The 20,798-nt window shown below is 34.7% G+C and overlaps 4 protein-coding genes, 1 non-coding gene and 1 pseudogene across 5 annotated transcripts; all 6 read left to right on the forward strand.

Annotated features, from left to right (window-relative positions):
- Positions 1 to 139: 139 nt before the first annotated feature.
- Positions 140 to 1,745, forward strand: LOC130510131 (F-box/FBD/LRR-repeat protein At5g18770-like; the record flags this gene model as incomplete). Its single annotated transcript, XM_057006477.1, has 3 exons — positions 140 to 1,060; positions 1,158 to 1,301; positions 1,395 to 1,745. Coding segments are annotated over 3 exons (1,416 nt in total), but the record flags the coding sequence as incomplete, so codon positions are not given.
- A 2,624-nt stretch (positions 1,746 to 4,369) lies between these two features.
- On the forward strand, positions 4,370 to 6,332 carry LOC108834313 (F-box/FBD/LRR-repeat protein At5g18770). The gene is made up of 4 exons (XM_057005277.1): positions 4,370 to 4,528; positions 4,626 to 5,547; positions 5,630 to 5,773; positions 5,870 to 6,332. The coding sequence occupies exons 1-4, from the start codon at positions 4,500 to 4,502 to the stop codon at positions 6,206 to 6,208; spliced, it is 1,434 nt and encodes a 477-aa protein (XP_056861257.1). The 5' UTR covers positions 4,370 to 4,499; the 3' UTR covers positions 6,209 to 6,332.
- Positions 6,333 to 6,470: 138 nt separating this feature from the next.
- Positions 6,471 to 8,639, forward strand: LOC130494802 (F-box/FBD/LRR-repeat protein At5g18770-like). Its single transcript, XM_057005278.1, has 4 exons — positions 6,471 to 6,730; positions 6,818 to 7,757; positions 7,840 to 7,983; positions 8,064 to 8,639. Exons 1-4 carry the CDS (start codon positions 6,699 to 6,701, stop codon positions 8,376 to 8,378), a joined length of 1,431 nt encoding a protein of 476 aa, XP_056861258.1. The 5' UTR covers positions 6,471 to 6,698; the 3' UTR covers positions 8,379 to 8,639.
- A 4,953-nt stretch (positions 8,640 to 13,592) lies between these two features.
- Positions 13,593 to 16,416, forward strand: LOC108844949 (F-box/FBD/LRR-repeat protein At5g18770-like; annotated as a pseudogene).
- A 410-nt stretch (positions 16,417 to 16,826) lies between these two features.
- TRNAP-UGG (transfer RNA proline (anticodon UGG)) lies at positions 16,827 to 16,898 on the forward strand. The gene has a single exon. It is a non-coding gene; the product is annotated as a tRNA-Pro (tRNA).
- Positions 16,899 to 17,149: 251 nt separating this feature from the next.
- On the forward strand, positions 17,150 to 20,331 carry LOC130510132 (F-box/FBD/LRR-repeat protein At5g18770-like). The gene is made up of 4 exons (XM_057006478.1): positions 17,150 to 17,169; positions 17,274 to 18,195; positions 19,769 to 19,915; positions 19,996 to 20,331. The coding sequence occupies exons 1-4, from the start codon at positions 17,150 to 17,152 to the stop codon at positions 20,329 to 20,331; spliced, it is 1,425 nt and encodes a 474-aa protein (XP_056862458.1).
- Positions 20,332 to 20,798: the final 467 nt, after the last annotated feature.

Below are 20,798 nucleotides of genomic sequence, written 5' to 3' on the forward strand. Positions count from 1 at the left end.
TTAAAGTTCTAAAACCCAAAGTTATAGAGCTGAGTAACTGGAGAGAGCTCCTCTTTGATCTTGTCTCCTTCCTTGCTTGTTGTCTCTCTCAGTCTACCTCTGTTTGCCTCTTCGTATGCAATTTCTTTTGTAATACTCTTATCAGGTTGGGTGTCTGTCTAGCTCAGTATCAGAAGGAGAAGATATGATAAGCTCATTACCTGAACCGTTGTTATGTCACATACTCAGCTTTCTTACCACCGAGCAAGCGGTTCAGACAAGTGTTTTGTCCTCTAGATGGAAACATATCTGGAGATGGGTTCCTAGGTTAGAACTAGACAGCTCTAATTTCACAGACGTCAAAGTCTGTACGGATTTCATCGACAAGTTTCTTGGTTTCCAAGGCAAGTCCTACTTGCGTGAATTGAAGTTGACCATTGACTACCATGTCTTTGATAGTGATGCTTCTCTTTACAAGCGGTGTCTCGGTCGAGTGGATATGCGGAAGCTTGAACGTTTCCAAGTCGAGAATCGGTGTAGATTCTCTAGTATTTGTTACGTAGATTTACCCTTAACACTTTCTGTGTGCGAGGCGTTGGTATGCTTAAAGCTCCGTTTCGTTAGGCTGAATGATTTTGCGTCTCTTTCCTTTCCCTGTCTCAAGATCATGTACTTGGAAGCCGTTACTTTCCCTAGCGATGCGGCTGCAAAGGCGCTGATCTCCTGCTCTCCAGTTCTAGAAGTTTTGAAAATATGCCTTGGTAAAGATGATATTCTAGTAGCTTTACGTGTCTGCTCACTCTCACTAAAGAGCTTGACTCTAAAACAAGCGAAACGTGTTTATGTTCGTGGACGTTATTCGGTTGTGATTGATACTCCGAAACTTGAGTATCTGAATCTCATGGATCACTACGAACTCAAAAGCTTTGATATAATCAGTATGGCTGACTCTGTCAAAGTTGATCTTGATTTAGAGTTTGGGCTTCTGAGTGATTACCGTTCGGATATGAAAGTCCTCTACAGTCTTCTCAACGATTTTTCACGTGTTGGAGATGTGACCATGTCGTGGAGAACTCTCCAGGTATATAAACTCATGACAATGCTCCTAACTTCCCTATTATTAGTTTATTACTATTGTGTATCTTTTTCACAATTTGGGCTCTTCTCTTTGCTTACAGTTTATATGTAGTCTCTATTATGAGAATCCACACCCAAAATTTCATGGCTTGACCCGTTTGGGTGCCACTATGTGCTTAACCGCATCCCCTGAACTATTGCCAATTGTTCTGGAGACCTGCGCGAACCTGAAACACTTGACATTGGTAATAAGCTTTGCTTAAACGTGTTGAAATGTTTTACCTAAGAATTTTTTTTTTTTATAAATAGTTTGAATTTTTGTCGATTTGTGTTTGCAGGAACTGTTTCTTGATTATCAGTGGAGAAGGCTGTCTGAATTCTCCACTGTGCTTCCTCGTTGTTTGGTATCGTCCCTTGAATCTGTTGAAATGGAAAGCCCGGTCACCGAGAAAGCTACTGAACTGAAATTGGCTAGATACTTTTTGAAGAACTCGACGAAACTCAAGAAGCTCGTTCTGCGTTTGAATCAGTCTTCTACTGGAAAGAACCACAAGCCTGGTGTCTTGGAACAACTCATTGAATATCCAAGACGCTCTAGTTTGTGTCAGTTTGAAGTTATTCCAGTGTTTCCAACTCCGAATCATCCATTGCCTGATGGGGGTGTCTATGTAAATTCCAATAGGTTTTGAACCTGGATTTAAAAAAGTGTAAACATATGCAAAAGTATGGCTTAAGACTCCATTTGGTTTGGTTGAATGATTTTTGAATATCTTTTATATCATGCACTGGCTTGATTATAAGCAATTATTGATATGTTATGACTTCCAAGAATATGCACTTAGAATATATTATTTAACTAGGTGTTTTCCTGCACCATGTGCAGTAAAAGAATTTTAAAATATTTTTTAAAAGATAAATATTAATTATATTTATTTTTTATTAATATTATAAATTTTCTTTTTTCTTATCAATATTTTAATATAAATTTGATTTAACTGAATATTAAAATTAAGATAAAACCAATTTTGTTTATTTTTGAATTATATTTAAGAATGTGCATGTATATATTTAAAATTATAATCTTAGGTAGATTTTTCTATCTATTTATTTTAATTAAATATATTAAATAAATATGTAAAATTTCAGAATTGTCAAAAATTAAAATTAAACAATATTTATAAAATCTGTAAATATATATAAGAAACTAATTATTTTACGATTTAATTTGATTTTATGATTTAATTTTATAATTTTCTAAAAATATGTATATATTTTTGAAATATTTTTAATTTAAATGATATTTCAAAATTTGAAATGCCATAATTGAATATATTTATTTTAATGATGATTTATGCAGTATTGCCATATTTTTAAAAAGTCCAAAAATATAAATCGATAATAAATATAATATATGAGTTATTACCATATTTTAAAAAAATTATCAAAAATATAAATTAACATTAAATATAATTGTCCATGTCATATTAATCTATAAGACATGTCATCAATTTTAGTAGGTATGTCACAATTATTAATCTAGGTGTTTTCATGCACCATGTGTAGTGATGAATTTTTTAAAAGTTAAATTTTATATTTTAAAATCTAATTTATTAATATTATATATTTTATTATTTTGACTAATAATTAATATAAATATCATTAATTAAGCATAAAATTAAGAGAAAATATTTTTTATTTTAAATTATATTTAAGAATATATATGTATATATATAAAGTTAAAATCTTAGATTAAAAAAAATATTTATTTCATTTTGTTAAATTATTAAATCAACTTGTACAAAATTACTAAAAATCATATAAAATTGTATAGTTATCAAAATTTAAAACTAAATAATATTTATATAATTTGTAGATATCTAAAAGAAACTAATGATATTACGATTTCTTTTTTTAATTTAGAAAATTTAGAAAATTTTATATAATAAAAAATTTATTATTACAAAAGTAAAATTATATAATATTTCGAAATTCAAAATATCATATTTGAATATATTTATTTTAATGATGATTTATGAGTTATTACCATATTCTACAAAGTTTACCAAAAATATAAATCAATATTAAATGTAATATATGAGTTATTGCCATATTCTAAAAAGATTTCCAAAATATATATTAATATTAAATGTAATTGTCCATGTCATATTTAACCATATGACATGTCATCAATCTTAATAGCCACGTCACAATTTTTTTTGTGAAAACGATTGTAGAGAAGACATGTGGCAAATCACTTCTCAAATATAGACTAGGGGATTCCAACGCTAATATCAATTCTCTGGTTTGATTATTTGATAACGACATAGAATCTATGCGTATGTTCTACGTCACTGAGGAGCTTGACTCTAACACTTATTAAGTTTGCCGTCAACAAGACAGTTAAAAAGTAGTTGCGATCAAAACAATTGCTTTGGCAATGGTTAGTATTTACTGTGGACATTGACAGGGCTGATAAGTAAACGTATGGGAAATCAGCTGGTAGTAGTCATACATGAGCTAATAAATTATAGTTTTTTCAATGTTATACATTGACCCGTTATCTGTTAATCAGCGGAGGTTTGTATGTTCATTACAAATGCTAAAGCATCAAATACGATATATTTATTTCAAATATCATACATGAATTAACAATGTTTAAGAAATCCTTAGTTGGTAACTATACGTCTTTATCTTATAGAGGATTAGCTACTATGCGAATTATTGGAAATTTAATAAACACTAGGCAAAACAAAAACAAAATTATTTATTTTAGATAAAAGATAGAAAGAGAAAAATGGAGAGAAGATGAGATTATGGTTAGTTTGTGAATTTTGTTTTTTTTCTTAGTTATGTGTAGTTTTTTTTTTAATTTTTGTGTTCAATTATAATTTTTTTGATGAATTATAAAAGTTAGATATAGAAAATAGCAACCCAAATTTATGGATTTGCACAAACATTATTAATTGACTAAACAGATCTACACTAATTTAAACTGATTAAGATCAGTTTCAACTGATTTAGAATGATATAAACCGATTTAAATCGTATAAACTAGATTTAAAAAAAAATTGTATTGTTATAAGGGGAATTTTCAAAAATACCAAATTGAAACCATTATTTAAAGGTATTAGACCGAATTTTAGAACATGTTAATCCTACATTTTAAGGCCAATGGAAATCTTAAAACTGAAATTTAAACAAAGTAAATCCCGACGTCACTGGTAGGAAAAAAAACAGGTAAACTAGCCTGTGGCCAGGCCCGATACAAGCTGATCCGGTTTTAATCCGGATACCCGGTTATGCACACTAACTAAATTTATTATTTTTCCGAGGGAAAGAAAAACAGAAGAGGAGGAGGAAGAAGAAGAAGACGACGGTAACGTTCACAAACCCTAAACTTTCAGGGAAAAAGATTAATCAGATCAAATCAGGAGAGAGATTCAATGAACCTCTTATATAAGTACCACAAACGGTACAAGCTCCTGATTTCTCTCCTTGTTATCGTTGCGCTTGTCACTCAATCCCTGTAGCATTGTTGAAGTTTCGATTTTTGTAATAAATCGTATCAGGTCACGTGTCTCGTCTAGATCTGCTCGAGAAGGAGTTATCAGCGGGGAAGATTTGATAAGTTTATTACCTGACCCGTTGCTATGTCACATCCTCAGCTTTCTCACCACCGAGGAAGCGGTTTGGACAAGCGTTCTGTCCTCTAGATGGAGACATCTCTGGAAATGGGTTCCTAGGTTAGAACTAGACAGCTCTGATTTCACGAACGACCAAGTCTGTGTTGATTTCATCGACAAGTTTCTGGCTTTCCAAGGCAAATCCTACTTGCGTGAGTTCAAGTTAACCATCGACCAAGATGTCTGTGGTAGTGAGATTACTCTTTACCCGCCGTGTCTCGGCAGAGTGGATATGCGGAAGCTTGAACGTTACCAAGTCGAGAATACGTCTGAACTTGGTTTCTTTGTTTTCATCCGGCTAACTCTCTCCGCGTGTGAGGCGTTGGTCTGCTTGAAGCTCCATTACGTTTGGCTGAATGATGATTTGGAGTCTCTTTCCTTGCCCTGTCTCAAGATCATGTTCTTGGAAGACGTTGGTCTTCCTAGCGACGCGGCTGCAGAGGCGCTCATCTCCTCCTCTCCTGTTCTTGAAGTCTTGAAGATATGCCTTAGTAAATATGATGCTGTGGTAGCTTTGCGTGTCCGCTCGGTTTCGCTTAAGAGCTTCACTTTAAGACGAGCGGAGCCTCTTTATGCTCGTGGGCGTTCGGTTGTGATTGATGCACCGAAACTTGAGTATCTGAGTCTCATGGATTACTACCATTTCAAAAGGTTTGAGATAACCAGTGCGGCTGAGTCTTTCAAGGTTGATATTGATGTCGAGTTTAAACTGATGAATGATTACTTGTTGGAAAAGAAGATCATCGGCAATCTTCTCAAAAACTTTTCAGGTGTTAAAGATATGACCATGTCATGGAGAACTCTGCAGGTATATAATCTGACGACACTCTTATTATTATTATTATTTTTGTTTTCTCTTACTTTGTTTGTGTTCTTCTCTTTGGTTACAGTTTATATATAGTTTCCATCGGACGCACCCACTCCCAAAATTTCATGGCTTGACCCGTTTGCGTGCCACTATGTGCTTAAACGCATCCCCTGAACTATTGCCTGTGCTTCTTGAGAGCTGCCCCAATCTAAAACACTTGACATTGGTAACAATTTGGCTTTTAAACTTTTCAAGTTCTGAGATCAGTAAGGTTTGTATCTGGTCAGTCGTGGTTTTGAATTCTGTCGATTTGTGTTTGCAGGAACTGTTTCTTGATCCAAACAGAAGGCTGTCTGAACAACTCTCCACTGTGAGGCTGCCTCGTTGTTTGGTGTCGTCCCTTGAATCTGTTGAAATGGAAAGCCCGGTCACGGAGATAGCTACTGAACTGGATTTGGCTAGATACTTTATGAAGAACTCTACAACACTCAAGAAGCTCGTGCTGCGTTTGAATAATAAATCTACTGGAGAGAAACACAAGCCTGGTGTTTTGGAACGACTCGTGAAATATTCAAGAAGTCGCTGTAGTTTGTCTCAGTTCGAAGTTCTTCCAGTGGTTCCAACTCGTGGGTATGTTTATGGAAAATCCAATAGGTTTTAAAGCTGTGAGTTAAAGATGAAACTAGTTTGGCTCAGCCTTTAGTTTGATTCCCATGGCTTTCCCTTTCCTTTCTGTGTGAGGTACAGAAGACTCCATTTGGTTTGGTTGAATGATTTTGAGTCTCTTTTATTAAAGTCTATCTCAAGATTATGCACTTAGAATGCTTATTATATTCAACGCTATTATCATGCTCTGGTTTGATTATAAACCATTTTGATAATAACTTGTTGAGAGTTTCCCCCCGTCAACAAGAAGTTAGACGGTTGGAAAGTTGTTGTGATCAATACGAAGTGCTTTGGCAAATGGTAATGGTTGAAAGATTTTAATGTGGACGTTGACTGGACCCATAACTAAGAAGATAAACAGAAGAGGCCCATGAGCTTTCTAATAAGAAGAAAAAGAAGACGGCAACGTTTACAAACCCTAAAATTTAAAGGAAACGTTTACTCGGATCAAATCAAAGATAAACAAAGGAGTGCTAGCTTCTTCAATGGAGAAGCGTTTCTATAAGTCGCAAAGGCGGTAAGCTCTTCTTCTCTGCTTCCTTGCTCGCTCAATCTCGTTGTAAGGAAGTTAAAAGTTTCGATTTTTGTTAATTAATATTATCAGGTTGGGTGCCTATTCTCGTTCAGCTCGAGAAGGAGAAGAACGAGCTGTTAGCAGAGGAGAAGATATGATAAGCTCATTACCTGAACCGTTGTTATGTCACATACTCAGCTTTCTTACAACTGAGCAAGCGGTAAGGACAAGTGTTTTGTCTTCTAGATGGAGACATCTATGGAAATGGGTTCCTAGGTTGGAATTAGACAGCTTTGATTTCACTAATGACAAGGACTGTGTTGATTTCATCCACAAGTTTCTGGCTTTACAAGGCAAGCCCTACTTGCGTGAGTTCAAGCTGACGATTGACCATGATACCTTTGGTAGTGAGGCTTCTCTTTACGAGCCGTGTCTCGGCCGAGTGGATATGCGGAAGCTTGAACGTTTCCAAGTCGACAATAAGTTTGGACGTGATGGTGGCTTTAATGACTTCCGGACACGGTTAACACTTTCCGCGTGCGAGGCATTGGTCTCCTTAAAGCTCCATTTCGTTTGGTTGAATGACTTGGAGTCTCTTTCCTTGCCCTGCCTCAAGATCATGTACTTGGAAGACGTTGTTATGCCTAGCGACGCGGCTGCAGAGGCGTTGATCTCCTCCTCTCCGGTTCTTGAAGTCTTGAAAATAAGCCTCAGTAGAGAAGATTTTGTGGTGGCTTTACGTGTCTGCTCACCGTCGCTTAAGAGCTTCACTCTAAAACGAGTGAAACCTATTTATGCTCGTGGACATTCAGTTGTGATTGATGCCCCGAAACTCGAGTATCTGAGTCTCATGGATTACTACCATTTCAGAAGCTTTGAGATAATCAGTAAGGCTGAGTCTTTCAAGGTTGATATCGATGTCGAGTTTGAGCTGATGACTGATAACTCGTTGGAAGAGAAGATCATCGACAATCTTCTCAACAGCTTTTCAGGTGTTAAAGATATGACCATGTCATGGAGAGCTCTGTGGGTACATAAACTCTTTGACAGGCTTTAAACTTTCCCATTATCACTTCTTTTTTTTTTATCTCACTCTGTTTGTGTTCTTCCAGTTTATAAATAGTTCCCATGAGACGAACCCACTCCCCAAATTTCATGGCTTGACTCATTTGCGTGTCAGTATGTGCTTAAACGCATCCCCTCAACTCTTACCGACCGTTCTCGAGAGCTGCCCCAATCTGAAACACTTGACAGTGGTAACAATTTGGCTTAAACTTTTCAAGTTCCGAGATTAGTCCTCCTGGATTTGAATTCTATCAGATTTGTGTGTTTGCAGGAATTGGTTATTTATCGATATGCAGTGATGACTAGACCCTCCACTGTGATGCTGCCTCGTTGTTTGGTATCGTCTCTTGAATCCGTCGAAATGGAAAGCCCGGTCACGGAGGTGGCTACTGAACTGAAATTGGCTAGATACTTTATGGAGAACTCGACAAAGCTCAGGAAGCTCGTTCTACGTTTGAAGCAGTCTTCTACTGGAGAGAAACACAAGCCTGGTGTCTTGGAACAACTCATTGAATCTCCAAGACGCTCTGCTTTGTGTCAGTTTGAAGTTATTTCCAGTGGTTCCAACTCCAAATCCATGGTCTGAGGGGTATGTTTATGTAAAATCCAATAGGTTCTAAAGCTGGAGTTGAAGATGAAACTAGTTGGCTCGATTCTCATGGCTTCCTTTTCCTCTTTCTTTTTCCTTTCTGTGTGAGGTACTAAACTGGTATAGCTTAAGACTTCATTTGGTTTGGTTGAATGATTTTGAGTCTCTATTATTAAACTTTGTCTCAAGATTATGCACTACTTAGAATATACGTTATTATTTCTAACCTAATATATTCATGCTCTGGTTTGATTATAAGCCTATTTGATAATGACGCAAGAGTTTATGTGTCTTGTTCTACTATCTCTGTATCACTTGTTGAGTTTGCCATCAACAAGACAGTTTAAAAGTAGTTGTGATCAATACAAGTGCTTTGGCACAATGGTTGCTAATGTTTGATATGTTAATGTGGACGTTGACTAGACCCATAAAGAAATTTAAATACTATCCTTAGTCAAAGATATAACAAGGAGGGTTCAGAAAATAGACGACGAGGGTTTATATTTAAAACGATGCAAGTGAGCATGATTATTTGAATTTTTTTTTTTTTTTGAAACTGGATTATTTGAATATATGTGTTTACAATCATATGAATAATTTTGTAAAGATTATATCCTTATATTTTTGTAAACATATGGTGATTAAAAAAATTATTAACATTTTTATACTATATATAGTTATATTTGAATATTTATTATTATATATAGTCATAAAATATATTATTTTAATATTTTCAAATTGTATATCTTATTTGTTTATAAAAGTTTAGTGATAACAGTTAATTATTAATAAAACTGATAATTAAAATGTACAATACAAAAATTTATTTAAAATAAATTTAAGAGTCGTCCAGAACATCATGGCCCAATGGTAAGGACGGGCTCCTTCCTGCACCCAGGTTGTGAATTCGAACCCTGCTGGAGGGAACTAAGTCATGATTTCTGGACACCAACACGGATATGGGCCTATGCTTTAGGGCCCATTTGCATACCCGGAGAGAGGGTCTATCCGTGGGCTGCACCTCCCCTTGGGGATTAGTCTGGGCCCTTCCATAGGCCCGGGATACCCCAGGTTAATCAAAAAAAAAAAAAAAATTTAAGAGTCACAGTTGGATTAACGTACCCTCATATGTTGAATCAAATTCTCTCGTGACCCACATGGACTACAACTATTCTCTTTATGACCCCATGTATATTTTATTTTATTTTTTATTTAAATTTAAATCAAAAGTAGGTAAAATAACTAAATAACCTAAAGATTTCAAGATATTTACGCATGGATGCCATTCCTGTCTTACCCAGAATCCGACCCGTAATTTGACCCATAACCCGACCCGATGTTTAACCCTAATTCTTCTTCTTCCTTTTCCCCTTTCTCCTTTGATGTTTCTTTCACTTCTTTACTTTGAAATAAAATCAAAAAATTTCTTCAATAATTTACCGATTTTCTCTTTTCTATCTCAAATTGATCAACCCATAATCATATTTAATCAATTTTATCTTATTCAAGATCAAATTTCATCTTTTATGTATGAAGTCATGATAAAGAAGAACGCAGAGTAATACTAGTACCACTAGTACAACTCTAACTAGTGCAACTAGTACGACTATAACTAGTACAACTAGTAAAACTCAAACTAATACAACTAGTTCAACTACAACTGGTACAACTAAAACTAGTATGACTGGAACAACTAGAACACATAAAATATATTAATATGAATAGTTTGATTTTTATTTTCAGCATATGAATGATGCTATCAATAGAATGATGTAGAACCAATGAGACATGTTGGTCTAATTTTTCCTCACTTGCATTTGTCAAATTACATAAATAGTTTTTTTCAATAATATTTGAGTTGGATAATGATTTATTTACAAGTTGTATTAGTTATACTAGTTGTACCATTTCCGGAAAAAATGCATCTTCATCTTTTTGCTCCTAAAACCCAAAAAAGTTGATGAAGAGCCAGAAAAATTGCTGTAAAAGAACATTTAGAAGAGTATACTGCAAAAAAAAAAAGAGTATACTGCAAAAATGATGTAAAATGATTATAAAATTGAAAAAGATGCATAAGCATTCATGTTTGGTGTCTGCACTACGACAATAATAATCCAAGTGGTACAACTAGTTTAGATACGAAAGTAGTATTATTAGTTTAATTGTGTTAGCACTTGAGTTGTGTTGTTTTAACATTGAGTATTAATTTTCTCCCCTCAATATAAAATTTCTTATATAGATATGAAATAATATAAAAGATAGACCAATTATAAACACATATACAAGAAGAATATGGTGACACTTGCATATGTTTGTTGTATTTCCATCAAGAGAAAGAAAGCATATAAGACACAAAATTATAAAAATGGATCATGTATGACTGAAATAATTGGTACATATAATACAACAAAGAGGAAAGATGGATCATGTATGAGTGATATAGTTGGCTATGAAGTTCAAAACCGTAGTTGTACCACGTGAAAATTATAAATGCATCAATTGTACCATTTTTTGTGTTCGTATAAAATATGTTTGAAGTATGTTGTCACAAACAGAATATCCATTTTTATTTTATTTTTAAAATGACAAAGTTTTACCAGTTTTACTAGTAATATAATTTTGAATAAAATAGAAAATTACACCATTTTTATACAAGTATCTCATGAATTAAATACATCTTAGCATTTACTTTTAGTCATTTAAATTATTTAAGGTGAATCTAAATGTTTATATTGAATATGCATGTGTATATATATATATATATATATATGTGAGTGCACATTTAAAAAAACAATTAGGCTTAATTCAATTTTTTAATATAACTAATATAACTAGATTAACTATGATAAAATTACTCAGATACAACTAAACTAAATAAAATGTGGTGCATATTTAAAACTTGGTGCGCATTTAAAATGTGGTAAACAACTAAAACATGATAAATATATTAACATGTAGTTGTACCAGTATTTTAGTTGTACAATTGTATATATAGTTGTACCGAGGTTTGAGTTGTACAAGTTTGTACATAGTTGTATTTTGGTCTAGAATTTGAAATATGTAGTTGTACCAAATAGTAAATAAATATACATCAGTTGTACTACTTGTATATACTTAAATACCTAGAATCACACACTATGGAATCATTAGTTTTGTTAAAATATATCATGTGTATGTTTTTCAAAATATAGTGAACAAACAAATAAACAAACCTCTAAAGTATAAGGTAGATGATGGAAACTTATGTGATTTTGTAATAAATACGGAAAAATTGGTAAAACTTCAATAGTTAGGATGTACCATTCTAAGGATCTTCCAACTTGGCTAGTCGGTGGTTAAATATAATTTTTTAAAAAATTAATTGAAGAAGTTGTATTAACTAAAACATAACAAACCTAAAAAAAACATAACAAACTTATTAATAAGTAGTAGTACCAGTAGTTTAGTTGTACAATCTAATACATAGTTGTACGAAAATTTGAGTTGTACAAGTTTATTCATAGTTGTATTTTGGTAGAGAATTTGAATTGGGTAGTTGTACCACATTAAAAATATATATACCTCAGTTGTACAGCCGTTTAATTCTTAAATGCATAGAACCACATACAAAGGAATCATTAGTTTTGCTAAAATATATTATGTGTAAGTTTTCAAAAATATAGTGAACAAACTAGTAAACAAACCTTTAAAGTATAAGGTAGATCAAAGAAACTTATGTGATTGTCTAATAATTGCAAAAAAAATTGGTAAAACTTCAAATAATTAGGATGGACCACTCTAAGGACATTCCAACTTGTATAGTCTGTTGTTATTTAATTATAGAAAGCCAAATGAAATTTTAAAATGTTATATTTGAAGAAATTTTACCAGTTGTACCAGTATTTCATTCCTCGTGTATATAATGTAGTTGTACTAGTTGTTCTAGTATTACATCATATAGTTATACTAGTTGTACCAATATTTTAGTTGTACAATCTGATACATAGTTGTACGAGAATTTGAGTTGTACAAATTTGTTTATAGTTGTATTTTGGTAGAGAATTTGAATTGTGTAGTTGTACAACATTAAAAATATATATACCTTAGTTGTACAATCTTGGAATTCTTGAATGCATAGAACCACATACAAAGGAATCATTAGTTTTGCTAAAATATATTATGTGTAAGTTTTCCAAAAATATAGTGAACAAACTAGTAAACAAACCTTTAAAGTATAAGGTAGACCAAAGAAACTTATGCGATTGTCTAATAATTGCCAAAAAAATTGGTACAACTTCAAATAATTAGGAATTGACCACTCTAAGGACATTCCAACTTGTATAATCTGTTGTAATTTAATTATAGAAAGCCAAATGGATTTTAAAATGTAATATTTGACGAAGTTGTACCAGTTGTACCAGTATTTCATTCGTCGTGTATATAATGTAGTTGTACTAGTTGCCTTAGTATTACATCATATAGTTATACTAGACGTACGAATATAAATTAATAATGTTGGAAATTTGAAATTTTATTAATTTATAGAGATATTAATTTACAAAAGTTTCCTTATATAGATTTCTTATTTTAAGATATTTTTTATTTTAAGATAAGAAAAATATTTGACTTAAGTGTATAGAAATTTATTGTTATTTTTTAAAAATTAACATTTATATTAATTTTATTATATTATTTGGTGTATATAATATATATTGCATAAAACTTAAATGTGGTTTTAGAAAATAAAAATATAATTCCATTGTGAATATAAAACAAACAATGTAATAATAGATTCTTACTTATATAAAATATGTATATATATAAATTATTAATTTATAATTTTAATGGGGTCATATATTTACATAGAATTTTCAAAAAATCATTATCTTATTATTTTATTGATTTGTGTTAAATTTTGAACCGTTCCAAGTTGGAATCGGCAACATTTATTAACTTATAGAGATTATTAATTTATCGAGTAAATTTATCGAGATTCTATTGTAATTATTTAAGATTTTATTTAGGTGTATATCTTGTATTTATGCATCCATTGACATATAATAGGGTTTGTAATGAACAATTAAGAGAACAAAAAATCATCATATTTCACTATTTTTATTAATTTTAGTATTTGTTTTCAGTTCATTTTAATCATTTTAGGATGCATTTATATGTAAATATTGCATTTGTTTGTTCATTTGCATTTGACAGGTTTAAAATGTACACTTGAGAAATTTGGGACGAAATCCTGAAGTTATTCATGCAAATTATAAAATCTGTGGCTGATTTGAAAATCATCAAGAGACAAGGGACCATCATGCAATTTTGAAGGGTCTGATCTTCTCATTTAAAATGTTTGGGACTAAATCAAGAGGACCAATCTGAAAATTTTAATAGTTAGGCCACATTCGTGAATAATCAAGAGTTTGAGGGCCTGTTTTGAAAATATTGAAGAAGTCTCCATTGGAGGAGATCGAGCTTGGCTTCAACACAGAGGACGGACGCGGGGTTGAGCAGGTCGGGTTCCATGGACAGAGGAGTCAGAGATCGCCACGGTGCCGTATTTTCACGGGGTCCTTGTAGCCGGCGTGGGCTGAGCCACTTTCACGATGGTTCGATCGCGGAGGAGACGAAGTTGGAAGAGCTGGATCCGTCAAGGAAAACAACGGAGGAAGCTATCATGATGGTTACGACATGGCTCAACCATTGGGAACGAAGCAAGCTAGGGTGGTAGAAGGGGAGGAAACTATCCGTCCGTCGACGACAATGGACGACGACCAATTTTAGTTTTGTTTTTATTTTATTTTTAATTTATTTTATTTAGGGTATAAACGTAAATCAATATCTTATGGGTCATACAAACTGACTTGCGTTATAGGAGAATAAAAGAAGAGGGTTATGTCTCATTTGAGAATAATGTCCTCATATGTTGGAGATGGTCTGAGGCTAAAAGAAATCTTCGAACTGAGAAAAAAAAAAAGGTAACAAGCTTGCGATCCGGTCTGAATCTGGATAACCGGTTTTCACTGATTATACTAATTTATTTAATTTTTTCGAGGGGCCCATGAGCTTCTAATAAGAACAAAAAGAAGAAGAAGAAGACGACGCTCACAAACCCTAAAATTTCAGGGGAAACGATTAACTCGGATCAAATCAAAGATAAACAGGAGAGAGCTAGCTTCAATGGGGAAGCTCTTCTATAAGTCCCAAAGCCGGTAAGCCCCTCTTTCATCATCTTCTCTCCTTCCTTCCTTCCTGGCTCAATCTTGTTATAAGGAAGTTAAAGTTTCGATTTTTTGCAATAAATAATTATCAGGCTGGGTGCCTATTCTAGTTCAGTTCGAGAGAGAGAAGAACGAGCTGTTATTGGAGGAGAAGATATGATACGCTTGTTACCTGAACCGTTGTTATGTCACATACTCAGCTTTCTCACCACTGAACAAGCTGTTCAGACAAGTGTTTTGTCCTCTAGATGGAGACATCTCTGGAGATGGGTTCCTAGGTTAGAATTATACAGCTTTGATTTCCCAAACGACAAGGCTTGTGTTGATTTCATCGACAAGTTTCTTGCTTTCCAAGGCAAATCATACTTGCGTGAATTTAAGTTGACCATTGACCACGATATCTTTGATAGTGAGGCTTCTTTTTACGAGCCGTGTCCCGGCAGAGCGGATATGAGGAAGCTTGAACGTTTCCAAGTCGAGGATAAGTTTGGACATGGTGGTGCCTGTGCCTGTGATGGCTTCCGGATACCCTTAACACTTTCCGCGTGTGAGGCATTGGTCTGCTTAGAGCTCCATTTCGTTAGGCTGAACGAGTTCGAGTCTCTTTCCTTGCCCTGTCTCAAGATCATCTACTTGGAAGACGTTGTTCTGCCTAGCGACGCGGCTGCAGAGGCTCTGATCTCCTCCTCTCCTGTTCTTGAAATCTTGAAAATAAGCCTCAGTAGAGATGATGCTGTGGTAGCTCTACGCCCTCGCTTAAGAGCTTCGCTTTAAAATGTGTGGAACCTGCTTATACCCGTGAACATTCGGTTGTGATTGATGCACCGAAACTCGAGTATCTGAGTCTCATGGATTACTACCATTTCAAAAGGTTTGAGATAATCAGCAAGGCTGAGTCTTTCAAGGTTGATATTGATGTCCAGTTTATGCTGATGAAAGGTTCGAAAAAGAAGATCATCGAGAATCTTCTCAACAATTTTTCAGGTGTTAAAGATATGACCATGTCATGGAGAACTCTGCAGGTATATAAAACTCTATGACAAGCTTTTAAACTTTCCCATTGCCATTGTTTTTGTTTTTATCTAACTTTGTTTGTGGTTTCTCTTTGGTTACAGTGTATAAATTGGTCCTATCAGACGAACCCACTCCCTAAATTTCATGGCTTGACTCGTTTGCGTGCCACTATGTGCTTAAACCCATCCCCTGAACTCTTGCCGACCGTTCTTGACAGCTGCCCCAATCTGAAACACTTGACAGTGGTAACAATTTGGCTTAAACTTTTCAAGTTCTGAGATTAGTCCTCCTGGATTTGAATTCTATCAGATTTGTGTGTTTGCAGGAATTGTTTATTTATCAATTTGCAGTGATGACTAGACCCTCCACTGTACTGCCTCGCTGTTTGGTATCTTCTCTTGAATCCGTTGAAATGGAAAGCCCGGTCACGGAGGTGGCTACTGAACTGAGGTTGGCTAGATACTTTATGAAGAACTCTACAACACTCAAGAAGCTCGTTCTGCGTTTGAAGCAGTCTTCTACTGGAGAGAAACACAAGCCCGGTGTCTTGGAACAACTCATTGACTCTCCAAGATGCTCTAGTTTGTGTCAGTTCGAAGTTATTCCAGTGGTTCCAATCTACGAATCCATGGCCTGAGTGGTATGTTTTTTGTAAAATCCAATAGGTTCTAAAGCTGGATTTAAAGAATGGATTTAACGATGAAACTAGTTGGCTCAGCCTTTGGCTCGATTCATTTGGTTTGGTTGAATGATTTTGTTTTTCTGTTATTAAACTTTGTCTCAAGATTATGCACTTTTATAATATGTAACAATTATTATTTTTTGACAAAAAGAATATGTTATAATTTCCAAAGCTAATGTCATGTTCAGGTTTGATTATAAGCCATTTGATAACGACGTGAGAGTTTAAGTGTCTGTTCTACTTCTCTGTATCGCTTGTTGAGTTTGCCGTCAACAAGAGTAGTTTTGAATCCCAGCTTGTGATCCATCTCTGTATTACGTTGACTGGACCCATAAAGAAATTTAAATACTATACTTAGTCAAAGATAACAAGGAGGGTTCAGAAAATAGACGACGAGTGTTTATAGTTTAAACGATATGAGTGAGCATAGATTATTTGAATTTTTCAGGTGGTGAAGACAGGATAAGCATATTGCCTGAAAAGTCTATGTACGAGGTAAAACATGTCTGATTTTAGGATGTCTTAATGTCCATAATCAAACCGTAAGGGCGTTTGGTCTAGTGGTATGATTCTCGCTTTGGGTGCGAGAGGTCCCGAGTTCGATTCTCGGAACGCCCCTCTCTTTTTTTACGGCCGTTACTTTTTAATGAAGAAAGAGAAAACGTATTTATTTTTGAACTGAGAAACGGCTCTCTATATATATCTCATTCACTTGATGTTGTAACGTGCCCAGACTTTTTAATGAAGAAAGAGAAAACGACTCTCTACTCTATATATATCTCATTCACTTGATGTAACATTCTCAAAACCTAAAATCTCAGGGGGAGACGATCACTCGATAGATCGAATAAACAGGTAGAGAGCTTCAAATGGAGAAGTTCCAAAAGCGGTAAGAGCTCCTCTTTCATCTTCTTCTCTCCTTCTTTCTATGCAATTGCTTTTGTAAGGAAAGTTAAAAAGTTTCGATTTCTTTGTAATAATCCCTATTATCAGGTTAGGTGTCTCTTCTAGTTCAGTTCGAGAGGGAGAAGATAGGATAAGCTTATTACCTGAACAGTTGTTATGTCACATACTCGGCTTTCTCACCACCGAAGAAGCTGTTTGGACAAGTGTTTTGTCTTCTCCATGGAGTCATCTCTGGAAATCGGTTCCCAGATTAGAGCTAGACAGCTCTTCTTTCGCTAGCGACAGAGTCTGCGTCGATTTCATCGACGAGTTTCTTGCTTTCCAAGGCAAGCCCTACTACTTGCGTGAGTTCAAGCTAACCATTGACCACGACGTCTTCCACAGCGACGTCTCTCTTTACGAGCCGTGTCTCGGTAGAGTGGATATGCGGAAGATGGAACGTTACCAAGTGGAGAATCGATTCGAACAACTCAGCGTCGACAACATCGCGACGCCGCCCTTGACGCTCTCCGCGTGCGAGGCCTTGGTCTGCTTAAAACTCCATTTCGTCAGGCTGAACGAGTTCGTGTCTCTTTCCTTGCCCTGTCTCAAGACCATGTACTTGGAAGACGTTGTTATGCCTAGCGACGCGGCTGCGGAGGCGCTGATCTCCTCCTCTCCTGTTCTTGAAGTCTTGAAAATAAGCGTGAGCGTAGATGATGCTGTGGTGGCGTTACGCGTCTGCTCCAAGTCGCTAAAGAGCTTCGCTCTAAAAGGAGTGGAACGTTTCTACGTTCGTGGGCGTTATTCAGTATTGATTGATGCACCCAAACTCGAGCATCTGAGTCTGATGGATTACTACCATTTCAAAAGCTTTAAGATAATCAGTGCGGCTGACTCTTTCAAGGTTGAGATTGATGTCGAGTTTGTGCTGATGAGAGGTTACTTGTCGGAAACGAAGATGATCTATAATCTTGTCAAGAGTTTTTCAGGTGTTGAAGATATGACCATATCATGGACATCTCTCAAGGTACAAAACTCTATAAACGTTCCCATTGTCATATGGTTTTGTTTTTTCTTGGGAAAATTTCTTAAAAATATACAGACTGAATTTCTTTTGCTGAAAAACTACACAAACTTTTTTGACTTCCCAAAAAATACACAAACTAATTTTGATTGTCCATAAAATACATGAATTTTTGAATTTTGAAAGTTTCACACCTCGATTTTAACGGTGTAAACAGTGACTAACAGAATAGTAAGACGCCGTTAGACGCCGTTAACTCTGATTTAAAAGTTCATGTATTTTATGGACAACCAAAATTAGTTCGTGTATTTTTTAGGAAGCCTAAAAAGTTCGTGTATTTTTTCAGCAAAGTTAATTTAATATGTGTATTTTTAAGGAATTTTCAAATGGAGTTTGGATATTTCATATACTATTCAGAGGCTAAATATCTGGATCCAATACATATCCAAAATTTTATATTTGTAACTTTCGGTTTGGTTTTGGACCGAATATTTTCGGATCAGTTTCGATCCAAGTTTTTGAATCCGGCTAAAATATCTAGACCTAATCTTGACATTTTAGTCGGATTCAAAAACTTGGATTGGAACTGACCCGAAAATATTCGGTCCAAAACCAAACCGAAAGTTTACAAGTATTTGTTGGGTCCAAAACTCTTCTACTTGAAAGAACTGAACCAAAAAGAACTGATCCGAATAGACCTGAGCCTAATAAAATCGACACGAATAGATTCAATCCGACAAGATCTTTCTGCTAACAATTTTGTTATTATTTTTGCAATATTTTTTAGTTTTTTTTGTAACAGAAACATTTTTAATTAATATGAAACTTTCAATGTAAAATTTAGAGTTGTTTGTGAATTTTTAGATATATATGATAGATTTCGACTAAATTGAACTCAACAAATATTTGTAAACTTTTGGTTTGGTTTTGGACATAATATTTTTGGGTCAGTTCCGATTCAAGTTTTTGAATCCACAAATATAAAATTTCGGATCTGTATTATGTGATAGAGAATGTGTTTTTTTCAGGTCTTTAGGTCGGGTTTGGGCCGTTTTTTTCCGGATATGGATCTTTCAGATCGAAAATATTTGGTCCAAAACCAAACCGAAAGTTTACAAATATAAAATTTTGGATATGTATTGGGTCCATATATTTAGCCTCTGAATAGTATATGAAATATCCAAACTCCATTTGAAAATTCCTTAAAAATACACATACTAAATTAACTTTGCTGAAAAAATACACGAACTTTTTAGGCTTCCCGAAAAATACACGAACTAATTTTGGTTGTCCATAAAATACATGAACTTTTTAATCAGAGTTAACGGTGTCTAACGGTGTCTTACTATTCTGTTAGTCACTGTTTACACCGTTAAAATCGAGGTGTGAAACCTTCAAAATTCAAAAGTTCGTGTATTTTATAGACAATCAAAATTAGTTTGTATATTTTTTGGGAAGCCAAAAAAATTTGTGTATTTTTTCAGCAAAAAAAATTCAGTCTGTGTATTTTTAAGGAATTTTCCCTTTTTTCTTTACTCATATTTGTTTGTGCTCTTCTTCTCTTTGCTTTTTACAGTTTATATATAGTAGTTTCCATCAAATGAAACGACCTCCCAAGTTTCATGACTTGACTGTTTTGCGTGCCACCATGTGCTTATACGCATCCCCTAAACTATTGCCAGTCGTTCTTGAGAGCTGCCCCAATCTTAAACACTTGACACTGGTAAACAATTTTGGTTTTAAACTTTTTCAAGTTCTGAGATTAGTCCACCTCCTGGATTTTGAATTCTGTCTTTTTGTTAGGAATTGGTTATTGATGATTCTACGGATCCAGTGAGTATTAGAATCTCCACCGTGCTGCCTAGTTGTTTGGTGTCGTCTCTCGAATCTGTTGAAATTGAAAGCCCGGTCACGGAGAAAGCTATAGAACTGAAGCTGGCTAGATACTTTATGAAGAACTCGACTACACTCAAGAAGCTCGTGCTGCGTTTGAATGATTGTACACTCGAACCTTGTGTCTTGGAACAACTCGTGGAAAAATCAAGGCGCTATGGTTTGTCTCAGTTCGAAGTTATTCCAGTGGTTCCAACTCCGAATCCATGGCCTGAGGGGTATGTTTATGAAAAATCACGTAGGTGATCTAAAGCCTGGAATTGTAAAAAAAGATATGCAAAATTCAACGAATGTTTTTGAGATGAGACTAGTTGGCTCAGACTTTAGCTTGATTCCCATGGCTTTCCTTTTCCTTTCTGTTTCTCCTTTCCGTGCGAGGTACTGGTATGTCTTAAGACTCCATTTGGTTTTGGTTGTGAATGATTTTGAGTCCCTATTATTAAACTTTGTCACGAGATTATGCACTTAGAAAATATGTTATTATTTCCAAAGCTAATATGTCATGCTCTGGTTTGATTATAAGCCATTTGATAATAGACGTAGATCTATGCGTCTGGTCTACGTTATACTTGAGAGCTCGACTCTAGCGGCACTTGTGCGTCGGCCTCAAGTCACTACAGAGCCTCACTCTGGAACGAGCAGATCCTGGTTGTGTTGAAATACTTTGGATACAGTTGTGATCGACACTCCTAGACTTGAGTTTATGAATCTGT

This window comes from Raphanus sativus, chromosome 3 (genome assembly GCF_000801105.2).
Source record: "Raphanus sativus cultivar WK10039 chromosome 3, ASM80110v3, whole genome shotgun sequence".
Taxonomy (NCBI): domain Eukaryota; kingdom Viridiplantae; phylum Streptophyta; class Magnoliopsida; order Brassicales; family Brassicaceae; genus Raphanus; species Raphanus sativus.